Source organism: Haemaphysalis longicornis, unplaced genomic scaffold (genome assembly GCF_048455015.1).
Source record: "Haemaphysalis longicornis isolate Haplotype H1 unplaced genomic scaffold, Haemaphysalis longicornis Haplotype H1 scaffold_1, whole genome shotgun sequence".
Taxonomy (NCBI): domain Eukaryota; kingdom Metazoa; phylum Arthropoda; class Arachnida; order Ixodida; family Ixodidae; genus Haemaphysalis; species Haemaphysalis longicornis.
Genome location: NW_027526203.1, coordinates 450,814,277 through 450,826,502, shown reverse-complemented (window position 1 = coordinate 450,826,502; position 12,226 = coordinate 450,814,277). Strand labels below are relative to the sequence as shown.

The 12,226-nt window shown below is 53.0% G+C and overlaps 1 protein-coding gene across 1 annotated transcript in view; it reads left to right on the top strand.

Moving 5' to 3' along the window:
- LOC144162406 (uncharacterized) overlaps nt 1-11,991 on the top strand; it is a 28,975-nt gene extending 16,984 nt beyond the window's left edge. Inside the window, exon 2 of the mRNA XM_077692919.1 lies at nt 5,674-11,991. Within this exon, the coding sequence (XP_077549045.1) occupies nt 5,674-11,838 (6,165 nt within the window). The 3' untranslated portion in view covers nt 11,839-11,991. The remainder of the gene's footprint in view (nt 1-5,673) is intronic.
- The last annotated feature ends 235 nt before the right edge of the window (nt 11,992-12,226 follow it).

The window sequence follows — 12,226 nt, the reverse complement described above, 5'->3', positions numbered from 1 at the left end:
CCGTGTCAGTCTCCTGAAGTAACTGGGAACAGCGCTAGGCTCATCTGCAGCAAAATGCTGGAGGTAGGAAGACGCTTCAGAAAAATAAGCAATTAAATTCTTGGACGATGGACGTGAGGTCTTTGTCCAAATATTTCATTAATAGCTGACCACATCTTTCTGGGGGAGTGCTTGTTGTCCTGACACCCAGCCGACCGAATAAAGGCGTTTACCGTGTTCCGCATTGATCTGTGCATATTTCTCAGGTCTTTATTGTTTGAGCTTACAGCGTGACCAAAGCAACCAAAGGGCGTCTTTTTCTTTCATGGCCGTAAGTATGTCTAATGTTATCCATGGAAGCTTGTGGTTGCGTTTTTTCACTGTTATTGTTTTTGGAGCGGTAATGTTTAGAGAAAGGATTGTATCAACAAAACGCGTATGAGCAGTGCAACTCGTGACGCTACGTAAAAACTTGTACCTATCAAAGGTGGCTACAAGTTTGTCAAATTTATCGATATCAAAGATGTTCAACCAGTAAATGTTAGGGCGTGATTTGCGCGGAACTGGAAACGCAAAATAAAAGCCTACAATATAATGATCGGCCAGTTTACACTTGACTACTGTAGAAACGGTGCTGGCCAATGAGGCGCTTACATTAATATGGTCGAGGCAAGCTGTTACGAGTTTGCTTCCGATATATTCGCCTCGAGTATAGGCATCAATTGTTGGACTGACTCCCCATTTTGATAGTGTGTTCAGGTACTCGCTAACTGGCCTTGACGGCGATAGGGTGTCAATAGGCCAACGTAGGCTATTTGGTGGTAAGGAACGAACGAGATCATTCCTGTTAAATAAATTTGAGTTTTCAGAGGGAGTTCTGCAAATAGAAATAGGCTGATATCGGCATCAGGCAGAGAAATTTTTAGCTCTACACACTCGGCACAGATGAGAATCGGGGTGAAGGTTGAGAGATTTAGTCCGTGTACAAACATCATGATGCAACCTGCTCTCCCTGTCTTCCGTGTGAAAGAATATCTGGAATAGTGCTCAAGCAAAAAAAGGGAAACCAAATCAGCATGAATGTTGATTTCCGTTAAAACGATAGTATATAATATGTGGCCAGTGTTAAGGAAAATAGCAAGAAACTCGTCCATGCGGCGACGAATGCTGCGAATGTTCATATGTACAAAGGAAAACGTGTCGCCTTGAAGTGAGAAGGTGCAGAAGGTAGCCAAGTCGTCACAATCGTCACATTTGCGTGGGGGGAAAGCTATGCGAAGCTGACGAGTCAGGCTTATGAAGGCAACAAAGCTCATTGTCGTGGACGGAATGCGTATGCTGGGGGGAGGGAGGGGGGCAATGGAAGAGGCCACTTACTTTGCCTATCAGAAGATTCCCAGCTGGAAGCTACGCAGTTCTGCCTTGCGCGGCTTCGGCGTCGGCTCAAACCCCATACTCAGCCGTTTGGCAACGTCCCTGAGTGAAAACATGAGAAAAACGATTGGAAGGCCATGTAAACTAGGCCCCCGGCATCCCGAGGTTATTTTAATTTTAAGTTGAATTGACTCATCGTTTGAGCCGTTTTGGTTTCCTCTTGTGTTTTCCCTCTCGCTTTTTTTATCTGCAAATAATCTTCTCCCAAATTTGGCTCCTCTTCCCCTAATACTCTCGTTTCTTTCGGAGTAGCTGCCTCCTATACACCGAACCAAGGATGACTGTCGTCCCTGCAAGAACGTTGGCACCGGGCGGTCCGTCGTCACTCCGTACGAAGCGTTTTAGGAGTGGGCCAGGACAATTGCCGCTTTCCGCGCGAAAAAGACGTTGTTGATTTGTATTACAAATGTGTCGCCATATTCGAGCCCAAAACACTACTTATTCATCCCGTTCGCCTTGGGCTGTGGTGAGGTTGAAACGAGATGCTAGGAAAAATGTTCAGTGTAAAAAAACCACGCTACTCGCAAAACGCTAACAGCAATAACCCATAAGTGTTGCGATTTTATTTGAGACCTTGTTTAGAGCAATATTTGGGGTGAGGGGAAACCGAGATTTATAATTTTACGAGTCTACTTCGTCGGATAGTCATATTAGGTATCAGAAATATTCAACAACCAAGTATATCACTGCATTTTCCCAGTTAAACGTTGGGTGGGTCCAACTTCTCTTGAGGCCAATTAGGCCGCTCTAAGTGGTGCAGACGCCGCTCTAAATAGTGCACAAGCCGCTTTAAGTGGTGCAGATGACGATTTTTAATGCAACCCAACATCGCATAATTAACTCCTTCCTCATATGTGCTGCCATGTTTGGGACTTGGGTCCCATTTCGTGCAGCCGTAACAAACTATCGCTCGAGCTACCTGCGCCGGCCTGCGCCACTTCGCGGCCGTGGCCGCCGCCAGCGCAGACACCGTGCGGCTCGCTCAGTGCGCTTTTCGTGTCCCCGGCGCGTTTTCGCGCCCAGTTTAATAAAAAGTCCCTCGCATTTCCCCGAGGGGGAGAATGTGAAAGTGCGAATGCACGGTTGTCGGCCCGCTTGCGGCGCTTGCGCTCGGCACCCGCAGCCCACCGCCTCGCCGCCTTCTCTTCCATCTCTTCCATCGGGTTTGTAGTATCACGTGTACACCACGCAGTTATCAAGCCGCTATAACGCCGCTGAGTCGCCAACGCAACGCCGCTGACGACGTAGTTCGAATGCGTTAAAGATATAAGGAGCGTTCCTAACTCTGAAATTAGCGTGCCTTCCGTGGCTTCCGTGGCTTAGTCGGTAGAGCGTCGCGCTGCGGCCGCAACGTCCTTGGATCGAAACCGGGCGCCGGATGCTGTTGTTTTTTTATATAGTGTAGTGGCCTGGCTGGCGCGCCGAGAGAACTACGCCGAGCAGGAGACCGTTGCTACGCCGAGACCGTTGCTACGCACGCTCTCTCTCCTCCTCCGCGCCGTTGCTAGGGGAGAGAGGGAGCGCGGACGGCGGACGAGTGATTCAGGGTCCGCTATAAAGTGCATTCGCACTTAAAAACATTAAATAGAGTGCCTAGAATCGCTGTAGAACCTAGATCACGGCCAGCTGCCCGATGGCGAACATCGATTGCGCGAGGTCCTCCGCTGGCTGCTCGGTTGCGTTTCGCACACTTTCTAGGCTGTATTTGCCGCTGATATTTTGCAAATGATGTATGTGTGTTCGAACCAATATATCTCCAAAGTTATCTCGCCTTCAAAATTTTGTCAGTACCCTTTTAAGACAACGTGCAGCAGGTGCGGTGAACGCCTACCTGTAATCGACATTCTACTTCAATGTAAGGCCCTCAACAACAAAACACGTTCCACTCAACCCATTGTTATTTTAAGTGCGGGGGGGATGTCGTCCGCCTGATGTCGTTGGGCCTCGCGCAAGTCAAATGACGCATACCCACTGATAGGAATTGGCCAAGAAGAATGTCATTTTCTTTTTAGTCGGGAAAACCAAGTGGATAAGACAAAATAGGGGAGCAGAAGAAATGATTGTCACTCAGCTCAGGAAAAAAAAGTGGGAAAGCAAAATAAAAATAAACCTTACCCCAACAGTTCCAGCACAGCAAGGAACCGTCTCTGCAACTAATGAGTGGATGGCGTGCCACACATCCCTATGGCAGTGGCACAGCTTCTTTGTGCCCCCGAAAGACAAAAGCACTGGAAGAGACAATAGTAGTCCCAGTCGTCCCAGGCGAGCATCCAGCAGCCATATCCGATGATTGTTGTTGTTCCTCGCTTCGCGGCGCATACCCATGTGCGAGACTGGCTAGAAATCGGGCAATTTGAGGAGTTATTGCGTACGAATAAAGCAGATACCTAAACAAAGCAAAAATCAACATACACAACAAAGAGACGCACAAAAAAAGCAGAGCGAAAGCAAAACACAAATAAACAGAAGATAAACGCACGGTACTCGCAACAATAACACAGGGAAACACTGGCGAACCCCTGCTCCGAACATCCGAGTGGAACTGCGGGAATTTTCGTAGCGTGAGCTACACTGGCCGAGTCTGAGCAGTTTCGCGTGGCTCTTGGAGAGCCGTGCTGCGCATGCGCGAGGAGCAGTGACGTCACACGGCGCACAGAACGTTGCTCGCTGCCCGGCATCTCTCACGCACCCCACGCGCCCAGCGTCTGCGCCGACCTCCGTTCTGTACGTGGCGGCCCGGTCCACTTACTATCATGCGAGGGGTGGCCGGGTGTGGAACCGATGGCTCGTGCGTCGCGGCAACACCGGCGTGCGCCTGTGGAACCAGCTTATCTCTGGGGCGGTTGGTGATGCTGCACCGGAGCCGCTTGATAAATATACATGTGTCACATAATGAGTATACCGCGTGTGTCATTGAAGCAGCAGTAAGCATGATAATCAAGCTAAAATCACGAAAGCTAAAAATAACCAGCTGAACCTTAGCTCACGCTACGTATATCATGGCATAGCCGAGCTAAGCCACTGCTAATTTTTCGTTTTGTCCGACGACTTTCATGTTTTATATCAAGCGTGATTAACTTCTTGATGAAGACTCAATTTACACCTCATTTCATACCGTAACCCATACGCACAACCTGGCCGTGTACACACATTATTCCTCTTATTTGTCTTTTCTTTTACTTTTTACTTTTACTCTACCTGTCCCTATACACCAGCCATTTAATTTGTATTTTGAGCAAGTTTACTTGTGCTCTGACTGTGGACTCCATTTCCAGTCTACACCATTTTATTAGTTAATTTTTGTTTTTGCCCTTTTAGCAGTTAGCAGACCTTGCGCCTTTAAAAGCAACAGTTGTCGCTAAATACATAAAGTGCTCGACCACATCTGTCATTCGTGTTGCAATTTAGTTCTGAAATCCGGCTGTGGGTGAAAGGAAACCATGAGAGAGAAGTGCCCCTTTCTTATTCTGTATAGATCGTGAAAGAGCGGCCCTTGGGTGAAGGTTTAAACCACGATGAGCCAACATACCGGGAAATGCATTCGGCCAGAGAAACGTTGCGTCTGTTTACGGTACTTCAAGATCGCGTGGGACGCTCCGAAGGTTGGCACCCGGACATGGCCAAAAATTGTTTGTCAGCAAATGGTTCGGGAAAGTTACAATCTTAAAGGCGGCATCACACACGTACTTCTGAATTCATGAATTCAAATTTTTTGTGCCAGAAGGCATGCTCCCGGATACAGAAAAAATTCAATTAAGCAGTTTTTACGCGCCAGGTGGTTCAGCACCACATCTGGTACGTTTGAGATGGGGTGGCCGGGAAAAATTAAAGCTCATTAACAAGAACATCAAGGTTCTCTAAAACGCACACAATTACGACTACAATGTCTTGCGCTTTTCTTCTGAAATTAGGCGGAATTGATTAGACAATATAGTGCGACACGGTATTATTGCAAAGTTGCTTACTTAATGAACACCGTGACATCTGCCGCAAGAAAACATATGAAAGCTGGTGCTTAAGGGACAAGTTATGATATGTAGGCATGCATGCTATAGTAGGACAGAACGAGCAGCTGCCAAATCAGTGTTGCTTGGATGGGGTGTCTGTTGGCGCGTCGGTTCACGTGGGCGAGTACGCTTCACCTACGCCCTGCTATTCGGTCCCATTTTTTCCCTATTCGTGTGGTAGCTCATTTAGGGGACCCTCCTCCGCACTGCCCGCGTGTGGTCTGAATATACACCGCCGGTGACCTCTGCGCAGGTACTGGACGGCAAGAGGCGTTCCAAGTCTGCTGACGCAGAGAGGGCTTCACTGGCAGTCACACGGAAGAGCGCGGTGTCAGTAACCGAGATGTCTTCGTCCAACTCTGACAGCGACTCCGAAGCCGAAGTGACTGCGGTGGTGCGGAAGTCGTCGAGTGACACATTTGCTGGCAAGCGATCCATTTCCTTCAGCTCTCCTCGGCAAATAAAAGTGACATCGAGCAGCCCTCGATCCGGCAAGGGCTCCAGCCAGGTATCCGTGCTTTCTCTGTCGATGAGCGAAAGTGAAGAGACGCCCCGGCGGCCAGCTTCGTCGCAGCTGAAGGCCCGAAGATCCCGCAACCCCGCCAAGTCACGACCGGAGAGCCCCCAGTGGTCGCGGCCAAGTCGGCACCTGACGCGCTCGTGTAGCCGGCACCTGGCTATGCAGCAGTCGCAGTACTCTTCGCCTCATGGTTATTCGCGGAGCGCGTCTCCGAAGCCTGTCTACCCGGCTCATGTGTACTCCCCGACGCGCTCACGTAGCCCTATGCGCATGTCCAGTCCCCGTAGAACGGTGTTCGAGGTGGTCGACCAGTCAGCCTACTACGCCGAGCCGGTGGTTCGTGATCGTGCGCGCCTGATGCGTCGGGAAGAACAGCGCTTCCAGATGAGCGCCGATGACCCGAAGACCCAGCGGGATGGCAAGTGGCACGAGCCCAGATTGCGGATTAGTTATGCAGCCAAAGTGCCTTCGCGCTGCAGCAACTCCACATCCTCGCTCAGCTACAGCTCAAAGACAGACTACGAGCGAGGGGATGAGCACCGAACTGCGCCGGCCAATTCTTCGCCTCACCGTCACGTGTCGCCCACAAGAGCGTATGAGGGCCTATCTCCACCTAGAATATATGTGGAAGCGTCAGGAAGCGGCAGGCAAAGCTCCTCATCGAGAGTGACTGGTTACTCTTCCTCACCCACACTTGACTCGCCCACAAGGCTGCAAGTCCGCGTTAGCTCGCAAAGACTAGCACGTAGCACATCGTCACGCAAAGACAATCGTAAAAATTCTTCCCTGAGAGGCTCTCATGGAGATTCTCGATCAAGACTCCCGCATGAGTCAAACTCGCTTAGAGATGCTCGGAGTTCCTCTCCTCGTCGCGGTACCTCATCTCCTAGACAAGACATGTCACCAGCTAGAATACAACTACGTGTTGCTTCATCGTCACGTCTAGGCTATGATGACACGTTTTCATCAGGGAGTTCGGCAAGGCTTGTCCCCAGCGCCTCACCAGACTGGCTCGACCACGATAACTTGTTCCCCAATGGCCCATTGTCCCCGCCACCCCCTAAACCCCCAGTGCCACCCCCAATGCCACCTCCTAAGGGCTTTTCCATGACTCCACTTGATTTCGAAAGCACGAGCACGTCGGCATCAGCCATGCGATTAACAATGTCCCCGCCTCCCATGCCACCCGTCCCGCCCATGATGCCACCACCTACACTCAATGAGATAGGCGCCCTGCAAGCCTCAGCAGCAATGATTGATTTGGGCCGAGATACTGGTTCATCCGAAGCTCAGCTGCAACAGCAGCTTCAGGACCTGCAGAATGCTCTACAGCCACAGGAAGGTGTGCCGGTACTACAGGTGCAGTTTCAGAGTCCCCCGGACCCATCTGGGGCCTCTCCAGCGCAAGACCAACCACAGCAGCTCCAACAGCAGCTTCAGGACCTGCAGAATGCTCTACAGCCACAGGAAGGTGTGCCGGTACTACAGGTGCAGTTTCAGAGTCCCCCAGATCCATCTGGGGCTTCTCCAGCGCCGGTAGCGCAGTCCGTACTTCAGGTCCAGTTTCAGACTCCATCTCAGCCGGTGCCTCAAGTTTTTCAAACGCCAATCCCGACGAGGGTGGAAAGCCCTGGAATAATACAAGTGCAGCTCCAAAGTCCTGTGTTACCAGCGGAAACATCACGACCTTTCGAGTCGATCACGCAACTAACTGCTCGCATTGCGAAATCTGAGGTTCAGCTGCAGGGCTCGCATGAGTTCTCCCAAGAACAGGCAATGCTACAAGCACAGCTTCAGAGTACCATAGATTTCTCCACTCTCTCCAAAACACCCCAAACTCAAGTGTCCTTGGAACACGGAGGTCAGCCAAGGAAGGCAGTCTCAGCGCAGCCCGGTCTTTTTGAAATGCAATTGCAGGGATTGATGGACTTTAACCAACAGCAACAGAGTCAGATGCAATTTCGTAGCCCATCAACGGCTTCCATGGGCTTCAGTGGTCAACAAACCACACAGGGGGGTCCTTTTGATCAGCCATTGCTTCATCAGTCGGCGCAACAAATTCAATTTTCCGGTTTGCCCATGACCCAGGCCCCAGGCTTAAGTATATCTAAGGCCCAGTTGCCTGGTCTGTCGACGACCGGACAGCCAATGGGGTTCCCGCAAATGACAGCAGGGACACAACCAGATCAATCGTTCTTTGAGATGCAACACCAAAGCCCGCTGTTTCCTCCAGTTAACTTTCCAAGCCAATCGCAACAGCAGCATCCATTTCAGTTTTTAGAGCAGCAACAAGGGCAGTCGCCCCTTCAAATACATCTAGGAACCCCTTCAATGACAAATATAATCCAGGGTCAAAACATACAAGATTCCAGGCATAGACTGCAGTCCCAAGGACTGCCTACTATGCAAGATTGGGCAAATCAGACAACGCCAGGCTGGGGATCACATATGCAAATGCCGGGTCAGCTTCCACAAATATCGGACATGCCAATGCCAATATCAGGGTCTCCCGTTAGAGACGCCTTTTTCAATCAGCAGTCACCGCGAGATCTGCCTTTCGGTTGTGGCATGAATCAGCCTGAAACTCCTTCAATGCAACCGGGCCTACTGTCAAGCCGATCATCGCCATTAGTTCCGGGGCCTACAATGCAAGCGTCGGGAGAGCTTCAATTTCCGCAAGACATGCGCTTTCCGAACCCATTCAAACAGCAGCTTCCACGCCCGAGGTCCCATCCACGCACTGTAGTCATGTTTCAACGATCCGACATTCGACTACCCCGCCCACAGAGGATGGCGCAGCCCATGGGTAGCGAACCCGGCGTGCAGCGTCCTGCCGGACCCGGTGGCTCACCTCTTCTGCCCAGAATTCCGCCCCCACGGTTGCCCTCGCGGGCGGAAACGGTTGCTAGGGGGCCACTTGAGGCTCCTCCGTGGCGCTTGCCACCGCCACAAAAGGCGGTCCGCAGTTCCTCTCCTGCGCAAGTTAACAAAGAGCCCGTGAGGGCGCAGAGCAACATGCCTCGATCGTTCCCCAAGCAACCGCCTCAGGTAGAGTCCAAACAGCAGCAGCAAGCACAACAACCAAAACCGCAACAAGAGCCACAGTCGAAACAGCCGTCGAAACAGCAAGAAAACCTGCAGAAAGAAGGCCCTGTCCAGCCTTGTATGCAGCAGATTCCTCTTCCGGTAACCGGATATGAGCCCACCACACCGTTCCCGCGCTTACCGTTTCGCATACCCCGGCCCAGGTCAACAGCGCCGCTGGGGCCGATGTCTCCTTTGCAACAAATCGGTGGACTTTCACCACGCTTACCACGCTTACCACGCTTACCAGACCCCCGGCAGCTGGAGTTCCAAAAAAACATGCAGCTGCGTATTCTCGAGCAGCAGCAACAACAGATGCAAGAGCAGATGAAGGTGGCGGCGCGCTTTCAAGGTCCTCCAAGAATCCCCAGGAGTCCCTCAAGCACGATCAGAATCAGCATGCGGCCGCGCAGCTCCTCTAACCTTCGGCCGCAGCTTGGCCAGCAGATGATTTTACAACAGCACATGCAGAGAATGAAAGCCAATCAGATGAACCTGCTTCGCGGAATAGGAAGCAGCACGGACGGAGGAGGATACATGCACCGCAAAATGCTCAGCGCGACAACTAGCGTTCCTAACACAGACAGTCCGTCCGAGTACGGAAACACGACGGCAGATTCGAAGTCTGTGGCAACTGCAGCACCCAATTTTATCGAAAAGCAAAAAGTGCTGGCGTCGTCACCGCTCGTGTATCCAGAAGCAGAAAGAAAAAAATATCAGGCTGCAATACAAACAAGAATGCGCAACTCTCAAACGGAGATGGTTGTTTACTTTGTCGTGTTATTAGCCACAATTATTGGCCTTTGGACAGTGCTAGACATATATGGACGGCGCACAGCGGTGCACTCTTTGAATGGCAGTTTTTTTGTGGTTCCCCCTAACGCGAGCATGAAAGGATTCAATAGAGGCCCAAACCAAAATGACATGTCCTTAAACGACAGCTTTGGTCCCGGTTTTGAAAAATGCAATTCACCGGAGTGTCAAGCCGAAGGGAACTACGTATCACACCAATTGAACTGGAACGTGAACCCGTGTGAAAGCATGTACGAGTTCGTGTGCTCCAACAGCAAGACGAAACTGGCAGACGAGCTCTTGCTGTCAGATTTGGAGCGTTCTCTGCTTCGCCAGCTCAGCGGTCCTCCGGCCACTGGAAGTCTCGCCACAAAGCTTATGCAAGACCTTTGGAAAGAATGCCTAGACGAAGACGCGCGAAATCGCCTGGGCTGGGGCCCTCTAAAGCACATGTTCAAGGCAACGTCACTGGCAGACTGGCCGTACCTTCAGTTAACGACGCAGGGCGAACCTGCAATCTGGCAAGCAGCAGCTCGTGCTCTGCGCTACTTTGGCTTGTCCACTCTGGTGCTCTTGGAACCTAGCGAGCACCCACTCATGGGGCGCGCCTCCTTACTGGCCCTGGACAAGCCCGTGCTGCTGCTTCGACCGGGTAACGACACGGCATGGTACCACGAGGCGGTTTCTTTGGCCATGTCTGCGGTGGCTCGCAAGCAGGCCAACAAGCACACTGTAGCACTTGACCTTACTAACTTTGCAAAGCAGCTGGGCAGCGCGGTTCGTTCACCTGGACCCTCTGGGGACCTTGTGCGCGACGTCAAACTGGAGAGGCTGAGGAGCGTGCCACGCTACCGGGCCCTGCTGGCAGGGTTCCTGCAGAACGAAAGTCACGTCACCGACGACACGGAACTGCTGCTGAGGGCTCCTGAGTACGCCATCCGGCTGGGCTACTTACTGGATGACACGGCGCCACACGTGGTGCTGAACTACATCGGGTTCCGGCTCCTGGTGCATGTGTCGCCCTTCCTGCCGGACTCGCTGCGAAAGCTCGTGCCGCTGCGGGCGCGAGAGCTGGGCCTGGGGAACCACGGGCCGGGCCGACTGGTCTGCCTGCGCGCCGTAGAGCAGGCCACGCCGACGCTATTCTACCGCATCGTGTACGAGTCGCACCGCTCGTTGCTGGACGCATTGCTTGCGGCCGACCTGGGCGGAGCAGTGAAGCAGGCGCTAGCTTCGCGGCTCGCGCTGCTACCGTGGCTGGACGGCGAAACCCGCGACCGCGCCCTCCAGCGCCTGCAGCAGCTCGAGCCGAAGCTCCTCTTCCCGGATTGGGTGACCGACTCGCTCAAGGCCGAACAGGACGCGCGCCAGGTGCCTCACGTCATCGCTGGCGAGGCCCTGCGCTCGTACGCTCGCATCACCAAGGAGCTCCAGCAGCGGCGGTTGCAGACCGCCGACCCATGGTTGGGACAGCCGCCCTCGGACCCGGAGTGCTCGCTGACGCCCGGTCGGCGTGTGCTGTACGTGCCCCTGACGGCGCTCAACACCACCGCACCGGCGCAAGAGCCGTTCCTGATGCTTCAGCTGGCGAAGCTGGGGGAGCGCGCCGCGCGCTGCCTCGTGCGGATGCTGCTCGACGGCGCCGGCAGTCACGCTGACGACCCGCGGGCCTGGTGGGCGCCCGCTGCGCGCCAGGGCCTGGCAACGTTGCAGAAGTGCTACGCGCTCCAGGGCCGCCAGGGGGAGAGGCCTGCCGCGGTGGAAGAGAGCGCCGCGCTGGTTGTGGCGCACACGGCCTTCGAGTCGCGCACGCCTGCGCTAGACCTCCGGCTCGACAACGCAGTCTCCATGTCTCTGGACCAACTGTTCTTCGTGCACTACACCCTAGGGTACTGCGCCGCTGATCCGGACGTGGCACACCGAGTGAATTTGGCGCTTCTGAACTTCGCTGGCTTCCAGCGAGCGTTCACCTGCGATGCCGGCACTCCCATGAACCCACGCAAGAGCTGCGACTTCTGGTGAACCGCTTTGGTGCGTGGTTGTAAATTCGTAGAAGGCTGGCAAGCCGTTCACGATAGCTAAGCGGATGTACCCTGACGTCGTTCTGTGTGCAACGGATGCAAGTGGATGGGGGCGCGAGTGGATGGCAGCGGCTGTTGGTGTGCTGCTAAATTTTTCCGCCAGTAAAGCGTCTGCCGCACTAAAAAACAGGCTACAGAATACGCAAGTACGAGTAATAAAGCCTCTGGCGGGTACTTCTGGCTCAAACTATGTGCTTGGTACTCCAGTTTCTCATGCCAGAGGTACCCTGGCGACACGTTTGATAGCCTTTTTTGCCACTGCGCCCGCGATACGTGCCAATTCCATAAAACGCACCGGTGGATGGACAAATTATGTACCTTCGATAATC